Below are 24,679 nucleotides of genomic sequence, written 5' to 3' on the forward strand. Positions count from 1 at the left end.
AAAAGCGTTTATGATTCCTTCCTGCTATACCATATTGTTCAAGCCCTGCAAATTTCTGCCTATGGGAAACTTAGGTCAAAATAAATTGGCATCACATCTGCAAGAGTCTGGGAACTGTTCTTTTATTGCCTGTGTAAAACAAAACCAATTTTTCTTTGTATTCTTCCTTCCTGTTTTACGAATGTGTTTCTTTATCCTTTACAACTGTGTACTGCAACAGCAATCATGGGTTATTCAAGCCAATCATCTTGAAATACCTTTCTGCTGAGTGCCATGGTCCCCTGATTTAAGTTCAGATGAAACAGGTCCTGGTTTCATATACACACACTTGAGCTTATGTGCCAGGTTTCCTAGGAATTTCACCCCTTAGGCCCTGCACCAAGCATGTGTTTAACTTGTGAAATGTGCACGGTACAATTTGGTTTCCTGCTTAGTCTTTACACAGTGTGCAGAGTTGTCAACACTGTCCCCTCATGAAAACCCAGTGATTTCATTCCCAGTTTCAAGGTATTAATTCCCAGTTAGAGGCAGAGGGGCTGTCCATGCAAACAAATACAGGCATACACACTGGTCCTCCAGACCACAGGTGTCTGTAAAGAGGACAAAGTGGAAGAAAAGCGATGGATTGCTGAATGCACTGGAGCATGAGGTGACAGGAGACATAAAGGTAACAAGTCAGACAGGTCACCCACACAGAAAGGAAACAGTCTTAGCACCTTCTTTTTCATCTCCCAGCTCAGTGCAAAGTTGTCTTTTCCACTCATATCAGAACTTCTAATCTCATGTACTATCAAGTCCTGCTCCGTACAGCTCAAGAAGCCTTTACCCACAGCCACCCAGGGATTCTTTCTCAGCCCTTCTGTTCCTGCTCCTTTGTATGCACTGAGCATGGGACTCACCTTCCTTGGCTCTGCCCTCCCACCCCAGTCCCCTGCCCTTGGCACTGGCATCTCACACTACTCCAGTTCTGACCTCAGACACCTGATGTGGGTGACCCACTAGCGATGCTCTCCGTGCCAGGCCCTGCAGGACTTTCTTCAGGAGTGTGATGCTCAAGGTCCAGTCTCACAGGGTCCAACCCCTGCAGCAGCTCCGTGCTCTGATCCAGCAAACTGAAGCCTGCATCATCTACAGCAGCTCTTCGAGCCTTTGTAGCAGGCAGCAGTTTAGCCTGTATATTCTCAAAGGCGAAAGCTGGATGCCTTTTCTTTTTGTAGCCCCTGGGAAAGAAAAGCTATCAAGTAATGAAACTGTCACACTTTATTTCTTCTGCCTCTGATCTACAGCTCAAAAATTGCTGGATCATTCTCTTGTAAGTTGAATGTAATTTTTCTTCTCAACACCTTTTATTTTAAGACCTATGGATTCAGTGACATGCTGGCCAGAGCTTCCTAGTGCCAATTTACTCACTGAGCAAGTGGCGTTCAGGCACTGAGCCCATGCTTCATGGAGACCTGATTCTGGTAGCCCAGCTTTAACCTGGAGAAACTGTGTGTGAGGTTGAAGGAACTTAGTCCCCCTTCTTGTCACAGAAAGAACATATAAACAAGTTTCAGTCAGCCATCAGGAAAAAGAAATAGAGCACTGAAGTGAGCAGGGTGTTTCAAAGGTCTTGCAAACATCGGGTTTCTCCTTTACAGGGTTGTTGGGAGAATTTTATTAGCAGGTTAACTCAGAAACAGGGATAATTATCTTTCTCAGACCACAGAAAAAATCCATGTCAAAGGCCAAGCTGCAGCTCAGGAATTGCTTGTGTGCATTTTCCTTAGGGTACATAATGGAGTCATTTACCTATGGAAATCACTAAATTTCTAATGCATCATTAGACCTGATCCAGACTGGGCTGAAAATTCAAATAGGCATTTTCAAACATAACAGCAAATTACAGCTGCCTGGATCCATTTGCCCAGTGTAGGGCCTGGTTTTCAGGGGTCTCGCAAACTGGACATTCCAGATGGAGCTGAAGGGAGGGCAGCTGCTGAGAAAGCAGCTTCGCAGACCCAGATCCTCAGTGCCGCTTGGGGCCACTGAGCCCTCCAGGGTCCAGCTGAAAAGACATCTCTGGGGATATAGATTAGCATTCACACCTCCAGCTGGCTGCTAGCTGAGTGCTTACTATCACTTTCCTCCGCTCCATATCTGCATATCTTTTTAGACTAAATTCCTGGCTCAGATAAATATGAACCTCCTTGGTTCCTCCTATGGACCTGCCTGTATCCAGTGTAGACCTAATTTAATAGCAATGTGTTACAAAGATAGCACAGTCCTAACTGATGAGTCCTGGAAACTGCACTGGTTGGGAGCTCTGTGTAGGCTCATTTACCCTTCTGATTTTCTGTTCCCAGCGTGATGAATTAAGAGGAGTTGAACCCCTGTGCTGCTACAACTAGGCTGTCTCTAGTGTTCAGGTTAAATGGGGAGATATCACAGTCTACTTACAGCATTTATCAGAAGTATTTTGAATTCTTCCTGCTCCTCATATTTTCTGTGTCCCTTTTTTGACAGTTCAGTGACTTCAGTTTCTAATTTGATCTTCTGAATAGCTTCAGATTAGATAATTAACGCATACTATATAGGCACCTGCTTAAAGTTCATCCTCTTTAACCACTCCAGCAGTCCAAGAGCAGTGCCTTCCTCATCCCACCTGAAGCACCTTGCGTCTGAGCCCCCTCCTGTTGAAGTTCATCTTATTTCAGACCTCTGCTAAAAGCAGGGCTTTCTTCCTCACCCCACGTGAGGCAAGCAAGGGAGAAGCTAAACTGAATAGCAGTTGAAAGGTGATTCATTGGACTGAGACCTTTCCTCCTACAGGGGCTGTTCCATTCGCTCAGCCCATTTCCCTCAGAGCAGTTGCCCAAGCATCTCCATGTCTGTAGGTGGGAGCAGGGTGCAGCCTCCCATTGTGTCCACAGCTACAGGGCTACGCAAGTCACTTCAAGCAACACTGTGATTTGGATGGTTTAAAATAATAGTTTTCTGCAAGGCACATTTTAACCAACAGAAAGCTGCTCATCTCAGAGGTCTGTATCAGATAACAACCATGGTTTGTGCATTTTATTCCCCACTGAAATAGTATGCATGCATGCCCAGCCTTCCTGGCCATCTCTCTCCCCTGTGCCTTTGTCGAGGAGACTGTGCTCATATGAGATCAGATGCACTTGCCCCACAGACCGCACTATTTCCCTTCTCCCTGTGGGCAGCCTGGGAGGTTTTGCTGGTTGTTCCTCCGTTAGCTCACCTCTCATCCTTCTAGAGCAGCAGGAGCTCCCCAGAACAAGGCCTGGAAGTACACACACAGAGGCACCAATTAATTTGGGGAAACTTGACAGGCTGTGTACAGTTCCCAGACCATTAAGAAAAACAGATGTCTGAGAGGGAAACACTGGGAAGCCAAGAAGGATCCTGGGGAAAACCCCAGCCAGGAATGGAGGTCTGTACAAGCAGCTGGTGCAAACAGCACACTAGGAAAGCAGCTATGTCTTATGGTGGCCATCACTGCTCTTCTTCAGAACTACCATCTCACCCTTCCACCCATGGAGGCATTTGCTAGTAGTGTGAGTATCTCAAGGACAAATCCCAGATACTGGTTGTACAAGCTGCTAAAGACACATGGGAAGCAATACACTCCCGTCCAGCCAGACCGCTGCCTTGGTAACAGCTGTTGTCAGCTGTAGATTAAGACATCAGCATCACTCTACCAGGGGTAGAGATCAGTCCTTGGCTCCAAAGGAGCTATTCCATATGCCATATGCGGAGTGTCTATGCATTCCTAAAACAACACAACCTCAGCGACTTACCTATTCAAAGGATAATTTCTGAGAAGTAACGTCTTTCTTTCCCCCACATGCCTTTAACATAAATATCTGTATTTTAGGTATCTGCAGTATCTCATGTCTGGTTGTATCAACCAAGTTTTCAGTCAGCATTTGTTGCTAGAGGGCTCCCATCAGATGGAGACAAGAGTTAATGATGGGACTATACACCCTGCCTGACACACCAGAAAAGCCAGAGTTCTTCCTGACCTAAGCTGAAAGCTGTGAGGTGTTCATCTAATGAAGATTAAGTTTGGAGAAATGAAAAATGGTGCTGCTTGAAAGAGAGTGGGGACCTTCAATTATTTAGGAAAGTGGTGCATTGGCTCTCAGATGATACTGAAATCCTGCTGCCCACTAGCCTCCTTCACTGTGACTTTCTCTGAGAGAGGAGCTGAGGGCTGTATTTGACAGGGCATTTCAGAGTAAGGGACCTTGCTTTTAGGATCCCAATCCAAATCTTCATAATCTTGAGTAACAGGAATGTTCAGTGTATCTGCTGCAGGATTCTGGCTCACTGGCTGCACTGATGTTTTAGAGGCACAAAGTATTTCCCCAAAACCACTTAGAGTTATTCTAAACTTGATGGAAAAAGACTGCAGATGTGTCACTGGTGTTCACTTGGAGCAAGAGAAGAGCTCTGCAACATCAACATTGTTCTTTTAAGACCAAATGCTCATTATAATGAGAAAAAAAGTGAAGTATTTTTAAAACAGACATATTAACTCGAAGGAAATAGCAGGACACTGAGTTCCCAGGACTTCATAAAGGGAGGAGACACATTAATTTAGTCTTCTAGCGTAGTCAAACTTAGTAATTGAAGAGATCTTTGTTAAACTAGTTGTGTCTTTTTATCTCGGTGCTTAAGGTTACTGATGGCTCAGCTCCAGTTTGCAGTGTACAGGGTACCACCAGGTAGTAGTTAGATGGTTTGAAATACATTACCACCTACAGTAGCCAGATAGTACGCCATCGACTTCTGAACCTTGCTGTACTTTTTTTCTTGAAGCTGTAGAATCTGAAATATCTCAGCCTCCTCTAAAAAGGCATGTCTTGTCCTCATCGTGGCAGAGTAAGTCTTGAATGGAGACACTAGTGCACCCCAAAGACTCAGAAAGGAGAACCCCGTGTGGTTTGTCTGGGCTTAAAACCCAGCACGGATGACTTTTTGAAGTTGCATTGTTTCAGGTGACAGGAAAACCCCTCTTGCAAGGAGCTGCTCCAGAGAAAGGTTGCTGTACTGCTTGTGTGGGCATAGCCTCTGTGCCTTTCATTGTTTCTCTGCTTGTGTGGCTGTGTATGACCTTATTGAGCCAGATATCAACTTTATCCACAAGCCTTTTCCTGCTGCCTGAAATTATTTCCATGTTGGCTGCTGGGCCTGTCTGTAAGCAGCTGTGTCAGGCTTGTAATGAGGCAATTACATACGCATGGCCCTTTTACAGGAAAGGCCAAGGCTGTTTCGCCCTGAATTGATTGGAGGCTTATCTGTTTTCTCTGCTCTCTCAGTCAAGCCAGTCGCCTTGTCTGTAGGCAACTGGCCTGGCTGGCAACATAGATTTTTACCTTGCTGCCTAGCCCCCCTACCCTTTCCTCTTCACTGTCTGCAAGCAAATCATAGAATCATAGAATCATTTAGGTTGGAAAAGACCTTCAAGATCATCGAGTCCAGCCATTAACCATACCCACTAAACCAGGTCCTGAAGTACCCTGTCTGTTGTCATGGATCTTAAAAAACCTCGTGATCTTGATGATCACAATCTCTTCTTTCTGTACATGGCATGGCTTCTCCCCACTGGAGCCTTAGGACTCACTGGTATTTAACAGCCTTTTGTTTCACCTTCGTAGTTCTTATCTCAGCCTCCTATCTTCTCAGTGCAATAGGAGTCGCCTTGCCTTTCGAGTACCTTTTGGGCCTTTCCTCTTGAATATTCTGTCTTCTGGCACTCAATCTCATTTCAGTTGTTCTACTGTTGCTACTTTCAACGTCTTTGAGCTTTTCCTTCCTCTTACATCGTTGACTTAGTGGTCTAGGGAAACCATCGCCTGACTCTGCTTGCTGAGCCTACGCAGGTTACTGTGCATAGACCATTGTTAGGGTACAGCCCTGCAGCTGCAGGCAGGAAGGGTAAACTGAACAAACAGGGTATGCATGTGACCGAGATGTGAAATCTGTTGTCTCACTAGCAAAGCGTCTTTAATACACCCTTATAATCATGCTGGATAATATAAAATTTTTAAAAATCTTTAGAAACCAGACTGAAATCCCATTAAAAAGATAATTCACTGGGAGGGAATGAGTCCTTCAGGGCTGTTGGACTTTGTTAGGACTTGCTTAGGAAGAGTTTTGTGGCAACAGGTCATGTCAGTTAATATGTGCCTAAAGTATCATGTACGACACAAAATCCAGATAGTTACTCCTCATGGATACAGAGGTGAAATGCATATACCTGGTCTGCGTACATGTTCATGCAGAACTGTGACTGGGTTAATGATTCCATTGGTGTGAGCACAGCACCAAGCGAATGCATCCATTTTGATGCCATCATGAGAAGTCATACAACACTATGACTGTGGAGCTCAGATCCGTTAATACAGGTTTCCTTGGGCTGCAGTGCAGTCATCCTCAGACACATGTGTTGTGGAGAACCAGTGTGCCACGGAGGACCAAGGGTCAATGTGGAACTCGTGAAGTCCCAGACTAAAATTCCCTCCTGGATTTTGAGTAGCTGAGGGCAAGTTATTGTGTCCTAGATCAACTACAGGACTAATGCAGAACTGAAACAGTCTAATCCACACCTTCAGCCTGGAAAAAACCATTGCAACCGTTGCCTGACTCTGCTGGTTCCTTCACTTCACTAGGCATCTGCCTGCTTGGCATTAAAATTCAACCACTGCCTGGGCTGCTGCTTGTGTACAAGCCTGGGATCGCCCTGCCTGACCTGTTCATAGGTGGTCGGCTGCCCAGACTAAACTGGCATTAGAAATCAGGCATTTCCCTGTTACACTTCCCCCACCCCACATCTATCTCTCCTCTCCACTCCTTTCCCGCTGAGCATGGTGAACACAAGAAAACAGGATCAGGCATCTCACAAAAAACACTTCTCAGAAAAGGAAACGGTGACACCCATGTGTTGCTGGAGGTTTCTGCAATCACCTCAGACAAGGAGTCCCAAAACACTATATGTACACACAAAATAATTTATTTACTTTTTACATGGTCTGCCACCTCCTTCCCTGAGCTGCAAGTTGTGGCTGAACAGCCTGATGCCTTATTCTGCACAGGGCACAGCAGAGCCAAGAGCTGCTCGCGTCTCCGTAGGGGACGGGCTGAGGTTGCATACGTGCTGTCCCTGCACAGGCACGCTGCCCAGCAGAGACCAGGTGCTGCAGTTCGCTGCCTCTTTTGGTAACGATGGCGCTTGATCAAACCATTCTTGGCAGCCTTCGACAGACATGATAAGACACTTGCTCAGGAAGTGGACAGCCTGGACTCCATTCTGCTCTCAGGGGGTGTGGGCTTCAAACTCTTTGGTCTGTCTAGCAAGAGATGATTTTTAATCCAGTGCTTAGGGCAAGGCTAACGCAAGCACTTGCCAGCCTGCCCGTTAAAGCCTTGCCAACGGGCAGCAAAGACTTGAAGGTTCCCCAGGGAGAGGGGAGCATACGCACCTGCCTGGTGGTCTGAGTGCTCTCCTGACAGGTAAAACCCTGACTTCCCTCAGGACCCTTTCTGTGGGGTATGCAGCAGTGGCTGGATATGCATAAAAATGCACAAGCCCATACATTGCCCTATCAGCAGAGACTCCTAACCGTGAAGGTTTGAGGTACTGCTGCTGTGATGAATCGGCCTGTGCAGTGTTGGGAACATGTAGGCACCAGGCAATTGCCAAGTATTGTCATTACTAAAAGGGAGACTCAAGATCTCACTTGTAGCTTTCACAGTGATATTTGCTGGTTTTGCTAATCTCACCAGGCTGTGCTTAGCAAGCACAGGCCAGGCACTCCTGAGAGCTATATGCCATGGCATGAAGAAAAGAACAAGTTGCCACAAATCCAGCCTCAAAAATTTTCAGCGCCAGCCAAAGACCAGTGTGAGGTGTCTGGCATACCCTTCCTATATGAGGGCCTTTACAATCCGGACTGTTGATGTTAGGACATGTTATTAATGAACTCTACAGAGGCAAACAGGAGGCTGCTCTCTCCACTTTGTGCCCAGGAGGCTGTGAGGACAGCAGCAGCAGTCCCATCTCATCAAGTTAAATTGAGACTTCATGCAGTTACTCTGCTGAGAAGAGATGCCTTTTGGAAGATGTGGAGAAAGCTGGCATTGGTACTGACCATCCATCATGAAAAACAATGCTACACAACACTCGCATCGCACCCACTTTGCTAGCAGAAATATGTCAACAGCAAAGGGAGGGACTTCTCAGAGGGGAGGTTAAAAGAACAATTATCTCATCTTATTTTCATTGTAGTCACTCTCTGAAACAAAAGCAGATAGTGTATTCACTTCTAATTTCCTGATGTCTACAGATGTTTCCTATAATTCTGTTGTGAAGGGCATAACTCCTCGCTTGCTTGTCTGGCACTGGCAGATCTCTTGCTGCCCGCCTCCTCCCTCCCGGCACCAGCTGGCTCTACTGACAGAGGCAGCCATGGCATCGCTGGGGGTGATGGAGACGTACCTGTACTTGCAATGCTTTTGAACCACACCACCTAACTCCAGCCACCACCCAGTGGTCCCCGTTGCCCAGTACGATTAGGGTGGGGTTTTGTTCGTGATAACCATTTGTCTTGATGTTCAGGACCTCTAGGCAGTCCCAAGGTTACTTGGAGGGAAGTACCAGAGAAGGACCCTGGGCAAGCTTCTGATCCAAACAGGCAGCAATGCTTTCTTGAGAAAAGCCTCACTCCAACCACTATCCACTCTAACTATCCAGTCCCTTTTACATGTAGGCATGGGTAGCTTGAACCAGTGAAAGAAGGAGAACCAGCAGGAGTTTCCCCTCTACTTTTAGCAGGCAAGGAGGGGAGTACGTGAACCATTTATTTACAGTATAGCGGACATGTTCAACACAGTGCCCCTTCCTTTGAAAGTTCCCTTTACTAGTTTCTGGCTACATGATATCTCCCACCTCCACCCAATTCCCGAATCTTGCTTTTGTGAGCCTTTAAATTTGGCAGGTCTGAGCCTCTGTAGTTTTGAAATTACTGCACTGTGTTTGGGAGCTGCTTGCTGTCTTCTGGATGAAAACTGCTTATCATTGCTGAGCTGGAATATCCTCACATTACCCTTTGGGCACTGCTTGACCCTGAGTGCCAAGATGGTAACAGTTCATGAGGGGACTCTCAGAAGGAGAAAATCAAGACCAGACCACTGCAAGTCTTGAGAAAAATGTTGCCCTAAAGCAAACTCTTCCCAAACACAGGGAAATATTACGTATTTTTACATATTTTATGTAAAGTAGGATTTTCCTGCCCTTTGTCCTAAAAACAAATATGCAACCCTCCTTTGAAGTCTGCATTCCTCATAGTATTCTGCCCTGTGTTATAGTCAGAGCTCTTTCATCTTTATCACTCTCATTGTAGCTATGCAATAGCCTTGCAGTTGAGTTCAGACACACTCATCCTATGTTCATTCATCTGTTGTGGAATAAGTGTTGACCTGGGTACCACTCTGAGGAGGGATGTTGTACTTCTCAGAGTTGTTCTTGTGGCTAACTTATTTACAGACTTCAAGAGACCAGCTTCTTACACTCAGGCAAGAAGCTTGCTCTCCGCTGAAAACATTACAAAAAGGAAGAGTTTAAGAGGAGTCCTCACATCTGTGTTCCTGCAACATGCATTTCAGGAGTCCAGTGAAATCTTTGTTAGGGCTGCTGTGAGAGGTCCTGTTTTCATTAAGACTAGAACTGAAGAGAGCTGCTAGAGATTGGTAGCGTATGTAATCAGGAGTCCTCACCTCCTCCTGCCTGTCTCCAAAACTTCCATGTCTAGTATTTTTCAACTTTTTTTTGACATTTCTCAATTAGCAAGCACTCCCTTGTCTGAAGGAGACCAGAATCTACAGCTACATAGCAATAGGCACAGAAGAGATGTGTGCCTGAGTCAGAAGAGTCTTAAGCACATCTTCAGGGCCCAGGAGCTCAGACTGGTCCCAAACCTAATCTGAGGTCCTGTTGTTTTCACAGAGTGTTCAGAAATCTGGAGCCCAGACTCCATCATTCACAATATATTCCCACAGGCTGCAGATTGCTTTCCCTGGAACTGCAAGATTGAAGATTGAATCTGTTGCATGTGACATCAACCAGACCTGGAGGCCACTCTGCACTGGCTGAGGCTTGACCTTAACATCGAAAAAGCTTTGTCTTGGAAGTGCAATGGTTCTGCACAGTTGTGCACACTCTCATGTGAGACAGACAGAGGCTTACCACTAATTCCCTTTGCTGCAAGTCAAACTAGAAACCTGTTTGCACGACCTTTAAAATGCCAGTCCTGGCAAACAACAGCCAAGGATTTTGCAGAGCGTGCTGGGATCATCATTATACACCTCAACATATCCTTATACTCTTTCACAGCTGGATTGTATGTCCTGATATCAGCCCCAGAATTCTCTTTGATTCTTTCAAATGGAAATCTTACTTTATTTGATCAGCTTTCTGTTGTGTTTCACTCCTGCATCCTGGCAATGGGAGACCCATGGCAATTTGAGGCTGCTTATTCCTCTTTGCCCAGTCATCTGACGGCAGCTTGTAGGAAAAGGATGAGGACTCTATGTATGCTGCATTCTTTAAAGCTCACAGAATTCTCATCTGGGATATGAAATGGAGGTGTTTAGCTTCTGGTAAAGATTGACCAAAGAAAACACAACAGAAAGAGAGAAGTAGAAAAATATTCTTTCTTTTCTAGCATTTAGGATATACCTGAAAGATCTGCAAGGCATTCTGGTCTTGTCCTTTCCTGGAAAGTAACTGTGATAAAGCTCTGATGCACAAAGTTTGCAGAGCTAGCCTAGCCTAGCCCCACCAGAAGAAGGTACAGAAGTGGCTTACACGATAGCTTTTGCTCAGGTGGAGCACAGCACAGTAATCATCACTCCTGTTCTATTGTGAATGCTAGGAAATATAGGTAGGAGCCTTGGCCTTGCATCCCAGGGTGTTACGGGCTACGCTGACACAATGATGGACAGGACTGGCTATAACGTATCACAGAGCCACAGCTGCAGCCACTTCTAGCTGGGGCTTCTGCCAATAATTAAAATTTACCACAACCAGACAAGGAGCAGCTTCATTGCCAGATAAGACGCCAAGTGCATAAATAAACCACATAAATCCCTCCTGAAACAGAGAGCTGGAAGGTCTCCAATGAGAATGATTTGTGAAGGGTAAAGAGAGAGATGGGAAGAAGGATGCTTCGCTGGGACAGAGAGGGGTCAGTGTAGCAAGAAGAGGTTTGTTTATTCAGGGCTTACATCTTGGGATGTGTTGCTTCTTGAGCCAGGGGCCCAGTGTGCTGCTGAGCTCCAGTCGGAACAAGCATCGTGAGATTTCCTTCTAGGGATGTAAAAGATGGGCCAAGGCGAGCGGGAGCCCACCCACTTCCTGCGCAATCTGTGCTCAGCCTGTGTTGATGCTTTCGTGGATCACGAGGAAAATGAGCAGGCTCAGATTGTGGGTAGCAGCCTCTCCTGATTTTTGCTGCCCAGTTCCTCACGCTGTGATTCAGGTATTTTCCCACCCTCTTGCCTTTCAGTTTGCTCCTTTGGGAGAGTTTCTGTTTTCAACCTACCCTGCTAACTTACTTCTCCCTTTGCAGTCCGAACAATGTTCCCCTTTCAATACGATCCTGATGCCACTGACGTACTCAGATGGACACAGATGAACGAATCAGTTCAGGCTATGTTGGCAGGAGGGTGCAAACCGGCATTCATCTAAATGACAGATGCAGAGAGATGGCTTTGAATGAAACTACAAACTACATATTAGAGAGATTTTTCCATCGATACCTTGGGTCCAATCCTAATTAAAAACTATTCTTGAGCTTTTTTTAGTTCATTTTGAGAGGAGTTCCTTATGAGCTGCCCATCTAATCTTATCTGCACTCATAAAACGCAAGAGCCAAAATAACTGGTGCCTGAAGAGGTTGAAAACGAAAATTCAGTTACCTATTCCCTGCCATTGAACAAGACAAAAAGAGTGGCAGATTCGCCCAGGTGAAACTAAACTTGTCTGTTCTGTGCTGTTCTCTGCTTTAAGGCTAAGACCATACCCAGAGACCCATTCCAGGTTTCTTTAGATTATCTTGCTTGAACAATAAATGAACCTAGGGGTAGAAAAGGATAGTTTGGTGGATTGGCCTCTTTGGACACTTGCCTTTAGAACAGGTACTAAAGCTACTCCTAACTGAAGGAAAGATTTTATTACTTCAATTCATACAGACACATTACTATTATGTTTTCCGTTGTTACTGAATATTATTGTGGCCTTTAAAAAGGTAGGACTGGTCTGACACGCAAGTGTGTTTGGCTAGTAATGAGACGCATTCATGATGCATTCTTCAGAGTGTAAATTCATGTTCTCTCCAGATAGACAGGAACTGTACCTTAGATGATGTACCATGTGAATATTCAGCGGCCTTTTGCTTCCAGCTGGCCTCAGCAGTCCAATAGAAGATGGGCCAAGGAGAAGGGATTAGCTCTTGCCTATGGAAATGGTCACCCCAAATCAGTGGGACAGTATGGGAGGAGCTAGTACTGTCATCACTTCTCGCTTACTTGAACTGCAAGCGAGTAGGACATCTCCAGTTCATCAAACCCTGTCTCTGCAGGCGAGTCTTTTCAGGAGAAAGGCTACACAACCTCAGCACAAGGGTAGGAGATACTCACCCCACTTCAGCCCCCGGGGAACCCTGCAAAGAGGGTACATCCCCCGCTACAGTTTAACATCTCATTCCCAAAATGCTGCTTTCTGTGTCAGAAACAGGTACTTGAGAAGTTTGAGAATGGCTCTTTTCAGCTAAGCTGATTGCGAATTAGTTCAGTTATGCTGAAAAACAGGCACCCCTATCAGATTAAGGCTGTACTGCTCCCTGCACAAGCTGAGAGAGTTACCCCAGTGTACGTGGTATAATCTTTCCCATGCGACAAGACCTGTGATCATCTGGCTCCTCAAATCCTGCAGCTACCTTACTGAAAAACAAGAAGGGTAGGTGTCACGTCTGGGAAGGCTTTGCACAGAGACCATGTCATTTGCCTTCAGAGGACTGAGCCAGGCAGGGAAGAGGGGTTCTGCAAGAGGGTCCGTTCCCTCCTGAAATCCAGTGCCTTGATGAGGGTTGATGCTTTAATTTCAAAGGAAATCACAGCACTGTTTCCCAGAATTTCTTGCTGGCCTCCAGGCAGAGTGTGATGATGGTTTATTTAGACTTAAGTAGTTTCCTCCCCACAGATGTGTCTCCCATCCCTTCCTTAGCTGAGCAGGTCCTACAGATGTAGAGCTTTGCCTCTGCCGTGCAGCAAGCAAAACCCACTCCCCAGCCACCCATGTAGCTGCTGCTATTTGAAGTGGGGCTTCTGGAGATGTCTGACATGGTATTTGTGGGGCTTTGGTGGATGCTTAAGGGAAACTTCTTCCGAATCACTTGGCTGCCAGTATGGTGCTCCCTGTGATAGCTTGCAGGCACTCCTGGGGTTCACAGCCTGCACTCGGCTGTGTCTCAGGTGGGAGGCAACAGATTGTAAGGTGAAATACCAGTGCCACAGACCAGAAGAGCCTTTACCAGCAGGCATGCAAAAATATGATTTTTCTGTCATATCAGCCCTCTGAATGGGAGGACACATAAGGACGCAATTTCCTCAGCCTCTGGCCAGAGCAGTTGAAGGGAAGTCCTCACCCCTGTGCCGCAGTCTGCTCCTGCCACCCCTCCATCCCCTCCTGCTACGGCAGTGCAAGCGCTTGTCCGGCTGTGCTGCGAACTTGATTGCTGAAATGATCTGGGTTAAAAATAACCTTGTAAAGAGTTAAGGGACATATTTTTAGCCCAGATCATTTCAGTGATCTAGTTTACAGCCCAGCCCCACAAACTCACACTGGTGCGAGGGAGGGGGGAAGGGGGAAAGGAAAGGTCAAGAGAGAATGAGCAGTTGGAAACATAAGCTGTCTTTCTGCCAAAACCAGGACCTTATGAAACTGCACCCCAAAAGCAGAGACCCTCTCTTGTTTTCATATAGCATACTGACAGCTGCTCCAGTGTTCAGAGCTGGGTGCTGAGGATCACTATTTCTGGATCCTGTTTGCATAATCAAGACACTAGCCCTGACCCTCATATGCCTTATTGTGTCTGCCTCTGACACACTATATTTGTCATTATTTTGCCATATTTGCTTTTGCTGAGGTAGATTGTATGTGCAGCAACAAAAAGCCCTGTGAGGGTCACGACGGAGCTTTGCAGAGCTTGTGTGAGTGCAGGGTATGGGAAGGCGGCTGGCATCATGCACTGGTATGAAAAGGGGCTGCAGGGAATTGTTCCTGCAAAGCTCTTTAGAAGCAAGGGAGGGATGTGGAAGTCAGGGACTCGCCTCAAAACCACCAGCATGAGAATGGGGGTGGAAAGTGCACAGGACCAGTACCAAAAATTGTGTAACCGTCACTGATTTCAGAGCCGCTGAATACTCCAGCCTTGCAAGGTGCTGTGGAGGGCTTGCATCTCAGATAACAGGTGCTTCATCTGCCCAAAATACCCTACCTGCAAAAGCAGACAAGTCAGAGGTTTCATAGGGGAGAGAAGGAGGCTAGAGCAGTACAGATCTCTGCTGTTATTCAGCTGGTATTTAAGTGCTGCTTAAGCCAAAACACTCCACTGTATGGCAGCTAATAGACCTTTGCTCTTTTCATCAGCCAAACCAGCTGCACAAATCCAAACCTGAACTTCTCCTTCAGTATCTGCTTCTGACTCCCACTGGTACCCTTTCAGACTAGCATTTCCAGTACCATATTATGGGCAGTGACAAAACTCATGGGATACCAATCCTGTGAGATGGAGTCATGATAGCTTTCAATTGCAAGGGGGTGGGTCATGACCAAAGCTGCTAGCTGAGAGCTGTTGTAGCTAGTTTTGCACCAGTCCCAGCATGACATTAAAATTCATTCCCAAAGCTACCTCTGGCTTTCCATTTTTCCCCAGGAGTCTTTGCAATTTTGATTTCATAAGAAACTTGTCTGCAGTGACACTCCCCACCTGTAGCTTAAATACATGATCTTTAACAAAAGCTTTTTGTGAGTACCCAAATGGGATGCACAGAGAAACTCTTCAATCTCTTGACTTCTTTTCTGTGGGCCTTTAATATGCACCTTGTCTCACCTGGTGCCCATGGTGGGTCCATGGGCTCTAGCAGGAGAATTGGCAAATGTCACTGAGCCAGGTCGGGACACTGCTGTCCTGAGAGGCTCCCTCTGTAAGATGTTATTACTCCCACATCAGGCAGCCTTACTACCCCTCGCATTTTCTGGCACATTAAATTCCCGGTGAAGTTGGGATTGTTCTTATCCAGTGCTACCAAAGGGACCAGGTTCAGTTTTAAAAGCAGATGAAGAAAGATGGGGTTGAAAATTATTTTCAAATTTACTCAATTTTATGAAGTTGTTTGGAAGAGGAAAGTGAAACCCCTTACAGAGAACTTGCTAGTTGCACTTCCTCTCTGGCAGACAGGACCATGCTTACATTGATGGTATAATTCAATTCCTGTTTTGCCACTCTGTCTGAGATTTTTCTAATGCTTAGTCACTTATTTTTAGGGAACAGTAAAAGACCTCAGAGTAGCAGTCACCAAATTACTGATGGAGTAAGTCTTTTACCTTAACTTGCTAGTTTTAGTCCATGCAGTCTGACCATGCTTCTCTTCTGAAAAGGAAAAGAATCAGCAGCTGGCTGCAAAGACCACAAAATTAACATCTGAGTAATTTCACATTTTTTGCCAAAAAAGAGCAGAGCTGCTCCTCTTCATCATTCATAAAAGTGGTGGGCTATGTCACTGAGACAGGAAAAATGACCATGAATGGGAAAGGTTCCATGAATATTGCGGGGCAGGAGACAGCCGGCACTGAGCTCTTGGGTGAGAGGAGCAGACGCGTGTCTTAGTCGTGGAAGAGGCTGAGGGCTGGTACATGCTTTGCCGTGAGAGTGAGAAAGTGAGGCTCCCTACCTTCCTCCCAGTGGGAGGGAGACTGCCAGTCCAGACTCTGGAAGTCAGGGGGGTGTTGTTCTCCTGGCAGTGCAAGGAAGGGACTTTTTGCATCCAAGTGCTCTGGTACAGTGCTTTTCCTTGACTAGAAGACATAAAGCCTGGCACACCAGCTGGGGAAAAAGAAAAAAAGAAGCTGTAGAAAAAGCTGGATACAGGACAGCAGTGTAATTGCCAGAAAGGGTCTGAGAAAGGACTTTTCCTGTCGCAAAACGCGTAGCGTAATCGGAGAGTCTGCAGCTGGCAGTTTCGGGAGGACACAGCCCGTGGGCTACTTGTGCTAATCTTAGAATGGCATGTTCAGTGCTTCCTGCGCCCTGGCCAGAGAGCTTCAGGCCGGCAAGAGCCGTGTTGCAATCAATGCCTTCTACCAGCAAAACAAGAAATGCATGGAATCATTCCAGCCTCACAGCTTTGATCAAATCCAAAGAAAGGGAGCTGTGTTTTCAGGTTGTAACTCAAAAATTTAAAAAAAAAAAAAAGGGAAAGAAAAAACACAACCACCCCAAAAACCAAGAGGTCAAAGAGGCCAAGAGGAAGTGCAGTGTCTTTTCTGGGTAAAGGTGAAAGGCTGTGAAAGAAGCTCTTGGAGAAAAAGGGACTATGAGGGAGGCAACCCTTCCACCACAGACACTGAGCAGCTGCAGCTCCTCAGCCTCAACTGAGTCCTCAGTTCAGGTGTCTGTTCTGCCATACCCAGGTATCCTGGGAGCTGGTATGCTGAGCCAAACCTCCTGATCTATCCTGCCTTCCCCAGGTTCATTCTCTGCTCCCTCCTCTTTCCAGCCTGCCTTCCCTTCATGGCAGGGAACCAGCCTGCATCTGGGAACAACTTTCCCTCCCCACTTAGCCCAGCCATTATTTTTCGTGTGCAGCAGGTTGCCCTGAAGTCTGCTTACCTCACTGTTTCTTCCGTTCCCCTTATCTGCCACTTCTCCTGCCTGTAATTACTCTAATGAAGCCTGAAAAGATGGGGAGAAGGTGCTAGAAGTTCACTGAGAGGAGACAGCTTGATACGGCTTTTGCGGCTGGATGCAGGAAAGCTGGTCCAAAGTGTATGGGAAGTTTAACAGGGGAGATGCAGTTAGGATCCTGGAAACGAGAAATGACAGACATCTACTGGGGCTTGTGGGCCTGGGAGAAAGAAGATAGCATTTATTGGGAGCATTTATTTACAGGTCTCTGAGAAAGGGAAAGCCCCTTTTCCACAATGCAAACAGGCCTTAGCCATGCTGCTCTCTACCAGGTATTTCAGACTAGAGAGTGCTCCAAGCTGCGGATCATGAGATGATCCTTAACGTAACCTCCTGAATTTGCTTTTAATCTAGAAACTAGGAATCTGAAGAAATTCCTTCTTTAATATGATTTCAAGTTTCCACAGCTATTTCTCCAGCCCCTGTAGTGTGGTCACCCAAAGGAAATGGTCCATGTGTGAGCCAGATGGGTGTTTTGAGGGCCTTTCACCTCCAGTGATGCTGAAGGAGTGGTTGTCTTAATGAGGCAGCAGGTCCTTCCCAGGCAAAGGGGTGTAAAGGGAGAGGAAAGAGCTCTGCTCGAGCCTCTGAAGAAACAGAAATGTAATCCTCCAGCAATGGCCTTTGGGGAAATTTTCTGACTGAAAAGCAGAAGGGTATTGAGGCAGAGGGGTGAGAAGTGTGGTGCAGGTCATGTGTTCATGGTGGTGGTACAGGGAGCAGAGGTATGAGGTTCCTTGCTGATGGTTTGTAGCCTGGTTTGTTGTTTTGAGGTGTCCGCCTCTAACAAAACAAGGATTGTTGGTTAGTTGTTCTCAGTTCCTCTGGTTCAGTTTTCCCTGGCATCAGATACTAGAGATGAAGAACAAGGTTTCATTTCATCAACTTTGATTTCAAGGCTTTCTACTCATATTGCTTGATACACACATAGCAAAGAAAACAAGGTTCATGTGGGATGACACCAGAGCTGTGTGCTGTGGGAAGAGCTGCACCATCCAGTCTCCAACAAGCCTCCCACTTCTCAGCCTGTTGTTGACCCAGGGGAGGGGAAGTTGCTCTCAGCCCTGGTATTTCCTTCCCTCCCCGCCACCCACCTTGAGTATTTCACTGCCAAAAAAGTAGAACAGCACAGGGACATCCCCAAGCAGATGCTGGCTTGCTTCGAGGACAGGGAATGGCTTCTCACAGCAGAACCACTGGAAAAGGAAGGGCACCATTGACCAGGGCAGTAAAAAAGGGATGGGAGGGCTGAGAAGGTGGATGGGAACATCCTTTACTGCCCTACTCCATCTGCTCACTGCAAGGAAGAGATGGGGAACAGACACTTGGCTTGAAATACTTAGTTTGCTTCCAGTGAAAAATACTGAGTGTAGGCTCTTCAACTAGAGCTGAAAGGCTCTGCATGAATTACTGTTTTTCTGGGATATTTGAAAATGCTGCTAGGTCCTGTCTTCCCAAACCTCTTGCTCTCAGACTGAATGATTGATGCCAGATGTGAGAAACTCTGCTTTAAGTCCTTGCTTACTCTTGAACTTTGTAACACATACACAGGCTTCTCTCTAGCCTGCTTGCTTTTCCCAGCCTTTGCTCATAACTTGTTGTTCCCAATTTGTCAGAACAGGCCAGCAGAGACCAACTCAGAGGTGGACAAGTCGGCATCACCCTCAGTGGCTCAGCTAGCAGGGAAATTCAAAGAGCAAGCAGCCAATATCACTGGAAAAGAGGTAAGGAGCACTGCAGCCACCAGCAGGTAATAGACTGGGAATTGAGGCATTCACCTCTGCCTGTAGGAGTTAGAGCATCAGTGATTTGAGCGTGAATCTGCTTTGATTTTGAATCTTCACAAAGGATTTGCCTCCTAGTGCAATGCAAGCTATGACAGTATCTTCCATGCATTGCTAACTTGTGGACAAGTATTTTGGTAGAGCCATACCTCAGGACAACTAGACACTGTAACTGAGACACTGGAAAGCTCGGTAGGGTACATACACATACTAACAGCAGCAGACAGCAATGCATGTGCTCTCTGGGCTGGCTTTTGTGGGCAGAGGGCAACAATGAATAATGAAATAGCTAACAATGAGCCATGGAAAAAGAAAGCAAACAACAGATTACGCAGTGTAGAAGCCAGTGGCAGGTCACCAGCACCTTGTTCACAGAAGGAGGTTTCCTCCAGGTAATCCCTTCTGTATGAGTCAAAGCTGTCTCTTTACTTGCCCTCATTACCTCTTCCCAATGACTTTTCAGACTCTGTGCCTACCTCTGTCATGCTGAAATTTATTTTATTGAAAGCCCACTATGCCAAGCACTACCTTACAAGCTGTCTTTCACCAGATAAGCAGAACACTAGAATACCTCTCTTAGAAAGAAAGGAAAGTCAGAGTGTTTATGGATGGAGGCTGACATTTTAGGAGAGCCTCCTGTATCATTATGCACTTTTTTAGAAGCATAAATGTTTACCGTTTACTTCATTCAGTAGGTGCCCCTTTAAAACTGAACTGCTTCCTTCTGCTGCTCAGTTGATTTCAGCATGTCCCAGGCTGGGCCTAAGGGGATCCTCCCTGTCACCCCTCCGGTCTTTGGCTGGATGCAATGGTGACCTCTGTCCTGCAGTGCTGGCATGCCACCATCTACCAGAGGTTAGCACTCCCATAGCCAGACCCCAGGATGGGAATAGCCAATCTCTTCCCAAGCACTCTTTTTTTTTCTCTCTAGTCACCAGCGCACCACTCCATCCATTCCATTACAGTCATTTCCTCTTTTTAAGGTATGGGATTTAACTGCACTAAGTCCCTCACCCTTCAGAAAGCAGCAAGTTCCCAGACCTCTCTTGTGTTATCTGCAGACCTCTGCTGCTCCCAAGCCAAGGCGGTGTGGAGGGGCCTCACAGTGGGGGGAAACTCATTTTCTCCAGAGACAGAGGAGGACAAAGTTTCCTGTCTTTTCTCTCCAAGCCATCTGTCACTTCCCCACCAGCTTTCTCAAGCTGGCTTCAGATTAATGGCTGAGTGGATAGTCTTTAACCCTTGCTTGACCCATACCAGCAAAGGGGAACCTATCAACCAGGGAACCTCTGATACATTCACTGTGGCACAGTGCTGCATTTCATGGTTGCAAAATGGTGGGGTTTCAGTAAGACATGGTATTATTGCTTCCTAGAATGACATAAGGATAAGGGCAAGGCTGCCCTTGGCTGCTTAGAGAGGCAGCATTGCCATTGCTGGGTACAGCACCTCCAGAAGTTAAGTGTCGTCAAGTCTACAGGTCCTCCAAGACAGCCAACTCTACAGAGGGCAAAGATGCCATAGTCCAACTTTTCACATGCCTGCCATTTAGAAGGTAACAAAATTATCCAAATATTACATTGTGGATATTATCCAAGATCCACAGTATTCTCTATTTTGTCTGTTAACCTATAAAAAGTGTGTTAACAGCTTGGCAGGAGACTACAAACCTGGCATGAAAATAAAGGCAGCTTGGCTTCAAGACCAGAGCAATAGTTATGAAGAAGTAACTCCATAGGTGCTGTGCTATGCACCTCTTCTTTCCTAGTGAGCACTCTTGTACCTCTGAGAGTCCAAGGACATTCAAAAGGAACTGGTGTCCCTGCTGTTAAGTTGCCTTGTTCCTTCTCCCTTGGAGAATCTGTTTCTTAGTCAAATTAAAGGTTACAGCTGAGGACTTGTCTCTGCAAGCTGCTCTTCTTCACTAGAGAGAAACGAATGGGGGTGTACAGCTTGTTGAAAAAGTCAGAATTCCCCTTTTTGCCCCTAAAATATATCAGATGCAAAATAGGAAAATCATGAACCAGGTAGGCAGCTGAGACTTATTAAAAGGAAATCCTGGTAGTAAGACAGGACAGAGAACAATAACAAGCTATTCCAGTGTGAGGGGGTTTTCAGTAGGATGCTTTGAAGATGAAGCTTCTGGGAAGGCTTCTCTACCCTCCACAGCTTAGAACAGTGTCCTTTGCACAAAGCCTGAAGTGTCATGGTTCATGCTGTGGAAAGAGATATAGACTACTTTTCCAGCACTAAGATTGGGCTCGAGATGCTACAAGCACACCAAGCATGCTGCCACATGCCATATGCTAATATCTTGTACTACCTTTGGATGACTCCTTTAGGCAAGCTGAGCCCTGCCATCCAAACAGGTCACTTACAGAGCATGCCCCTTGGTGCTTGAATTTCACTTCCTTTTAAAAAAAAACCTCATTTCCCTGCTGCTGAGTTGGTTGTTTTCTTCTCTTAGGTACCACCACATAAGCCAGCTCGGAGGAAACCACCATGCTCTCTTCCATTGTATCCCCACAAAACTGAGACAAGTGACAATGATGAGCAAGTGAGTATCAATTTAATAGGGGGACAAGCTCTCTCCTCTCTGCAACCTTTTCTCTCCTGAGACACAAGCCTGGAGGTAGCAGAGAGGTCAGACTGTGCAGCAAAAGACATCAATCATGCAGCATCAAACCTTCCCCTGCTCACACACATGTACTGACTCAGGGTCAGCTCCACGCTGTTTCCCACTCCTGTAGCATGGATACACATCCCATTTCTACCGCTTTTGTTTTTACCTTTAGAGCACTGACAGATCCACCCAGTTACCACCTTTCAAGCATTTTAAAGCAGGAACTGTTGGCATTTATCAGATTTGAACAGCGCTTAGCACAGGGAGCATCCATGCTGTTTGTTGCCTTCAGATGAACTCTAGAGGTTTGAGTATAATGGCGTAATAGTTCTGCTCTTGAGATTTTTCCGTCTTCAGAAAAAGGGAATAATTAATCCAGAGTGAAGAGGGGTTTTGTCAGCAATGCCCGCAGAATATTGTCTTGAGGTGTCCTCCATACACCTTTGAATGAGCAGGTCCCAGTAAGCTGGCTGCTAGTCACTAAAGTGCTCAGGCCCTTTCCAGTCACTTCTGTCCTGTATTTCAGGGTATGAGGTCTACCCACCAAATTTCACGTTGTCACCTGCCCTTAACAAGGGGGTGGTTCTTCATCCTTCTTTTCTGACAGCAACAAGCTCTTGTTGCCTCCATGCCAAAGCAGCACAAGCTTTAAAATCTTAGATTCCTTCCTTTTCCTTTGGACCTGAAAAAAGCAATATGCCCCTTCTCAAAGCAATGCTCTCCCTTTCTCAAACTGTTTTCAGGCTTTCATAGCTCTACCTTTCCAGCCACTTAGGCCTTTCCTGCGCATACTAATTGGATACCCTTTAACTCTGTTAGTCAAGTGCTGGCAGAAAGTCTTTCCTGTCACAAAAAGTTCATAATGTTTACCAACATTAAGGCTTGTACCCTTTAAGAGGTAGAATTCTAATCTGTCTTGTCCTGAAATAATACTAGGGGAAACTGTCATAGGTTAGATACCTTAGTGAAGGCCATGTAGCAGCAGAGCCATTACACATCACCTAACTCACATACTTCAGCCAGAAAGCAAACAATCACCTTTTCTCCCAGAGGAAGGATACATATATGTAGAGCCCTGGGATGGCTAGATAATAAAAGGGGAGCAGGGTCAGGAAAGAAGCAAGCAAGCTTTTGTGTGAAGGTGCTATATGAGGCTTCATTTGCTCCCCTACTAGCACTTTCTGCTTATCTCTTCCAGGTTTTCTCCCTTCATTGTATTTCCTCTTTTTCACCTACTTTACTGTGACTTTTTCATGTTTCATTTTGTTTTGCAGAAGCGGTCTCCAAATGCTTGCCCCATTCCTAAGGTCAAGGTGAAAAGCTCCCCCATGATTGAAAAGCTGCAGGTAGGTCTTGGAAGAGCCCACATGGCTCCCTCAGCAAATTAAAACTGATTGGCATTTGTCATAGCTACTTCCCTTATGGAGCAGCCACAGGGGAAGGGGATCCAGGAGCCAAGGGTGACAGATAGGTAAGCAGGGCAGTGGCCTCACTGATGAAGGCCCAGTCCCACAATACACAAACAAGGAAGGCAGAGCAGGTCTGGCGATGGTAACCAGTGTTAGAAACAGTCCAGTGATCCTCAGGCACGTCCATAGGCAGGTCAGTGCATGGGCCAACATCATTGGGATCTGCGGGGTACATGCCTGGGCACAGGCATGGCAGCAGCACAGCTCAGGTAAGGAGCAGGGGCTGGACCCTCAGTTTAAATACAGCTCGCGAGAGAAAGTGAGGGAAAGCCTGGCTAAGGCTTCTTTCAGCAATTTCTTTGCAGCAGTCTAAATCAAACTGAGCCACCTGCACCCTATTGGGGAGCAGGCCTTGAGTGCAGGCAGCTAAAATCCTGGCAGTGGGAAGGGCACTCCGGGCTCTGGCTCTCCCCAGCGCGTGCCTAGAAGCTCTGCGCTTTCCTCGCCTCGATTCCCCCAGTTACGCACAAACACACCCAGTGCTTCTTGCCCTTTCTGTATCTCCCGGCCGTGCCTGGTCCATGCCGCTGAGGGCAGCTCAGCACTCGAAAGCCCGTGGACGTAGTGCCCTGCTGCTGCCAGCCGCCTCTCCTGGCAGCACGTGCAGCTCCCGAGCACAGTGCCTCCTGGCCACCCTGGCACAACATCAGCCTATTCATAGCACTGTCCCTCTTAATGCACCCAAGGACATTTGCCTAGGAGATCTTCTTAGTGACAGGCCAGCAGGAAGCATTTTGCCACGGTTAATCACGAATTGCTTCTTTCCATAGTCTTCTCGCTCCTCATGACTGCGCAGATCATTCAGAAGATCTGCAGCTTGAAAATGCGAGGTCTGCTTGGGCACACGCAGGGTTGGTTTAAATCTTGAAGTGATTGCTGGCTGCTTGCTCAGACTTTCTCCCGGCTCAGCCACTGTAGACTGTGCTGGCTTGGCAGGGTCACTGGAAAATCCCCAAAGGCCTCAGGATGACAAACGGACACATCCTGAGATCCAGCTGCTGGGGAAGGGCAAATGTCCAGTCATAACTTCTCTGCCCGGACTTGTTTGTTGACAGTGTCACCAGCAGAGACCCATAACCAGAAGGTATGTGGGTTGTGACAGCTGAGAGATGGGGCAGCTCCCGTGGCAAGAGCAAGGGTTCCTCCTTGTGGTTACCGCATGTAGTACATGACAGTGTCATGCACGCCCGTGACGGGGATTTTTCTTTGCAGGCCAATCTAGCTTTTGCTCCAGCTGCTTTGCTGCCGGGAGCATCTCCCAAAAGCCCTGGTCTGAAAGCCCTGGTTTCTCCGTTCAGCACCCCTCCCTCAACGCCCAGCAGCCCAGGGATTCAGTCCCAGCCCAGTGAAGGGAATGAGACGCCCGTCAGCTTTGATCAACCCCCGGAAGGCACTCAGCTGCAATTCTATAACAAGGTAGGCTGATTCTCCATCACAGCAGGATAAGGCTTGCTTATGGTTTGGGGATGAAGAGGAAGAGGAGGCCGTAGCCCTCAGTCCTGCCATAACAGTGTGCATTTGTAGGCAAGGGAGATCTATATGCCGGGTTTGAAACTGTGTAGCTCTGTAGAGTTTCCTCTCTGCCCAGCTGCACATGGGGCTTCATGGTCCAGTAGCTCCAGCAGCCTTCCTGACCAAATGGGTAAAGGGAAGGGGTGAAGTGGCAGGACCCAGTGATTTCCGCTCAGCAGGAACAGGGTGGCTGGTTCCTGGGCAGGGAGCACTCTGAGGAGGTGGTGCCACATGCCAGCAAATGTCAAAGGTGGCTGAGGTGCA

The 24,679-nt window shown here is 46.8% G+C and overlaps 1 protein-coding gene across 2 annotated transcripts in view; it reads left to right on the top strand.

Moving 5' to 3' along the window:
* RCSD1 (RCSD domain containing 1) overlaps positions 1 to 24,679 on the top strand; it is a 35,120-nt gene that overhangs the window by 6,504 nt on the left and 3,937 nt on the right. The window contains exons 2-5 of one of the 2 annotated variants that reach the window (XM_010567270.1): positions 18,644 to 18,751; positions 21,279 to 21,368; positions 22,709 to 22,780; positions 24,116 to 24,319. In XM_010567270.1, the coding sequence (XP_010565572.1) occupies positions 18,644 to 18,751; positions 21,279 to 21,368; positions 22,709 to 22,780; positions 24,116 to 24,319 (474 nt within the window). The remainder of the gene's footprint in view (positions 1 to 18,643; positions 18,752 to 21,278; positions 21,369 to 22,708; positions 22,781 to 24,115; positions 24,320 to 24,679) is intronic. The other variant, XM_010567271.1, reaches the window with a different exon arrangement.

Source organism: Haliaeetus leucocephalus, unplaced genomic scaffold, assembly GCF_000737465.1.
Source record: "Haliaeetus leucocephalus isolate CR32 unplaced genomic scaffold, Haliaeetus_leucocephalus-4.0 Scaffold228, whole genome shotgun sequence".
NCBI lineage: Eukaryota > Metazoa > Chordata > Aves > Accipitriformes > Accipitridae > Haliaeetus > Haliaeetus leucocephalus.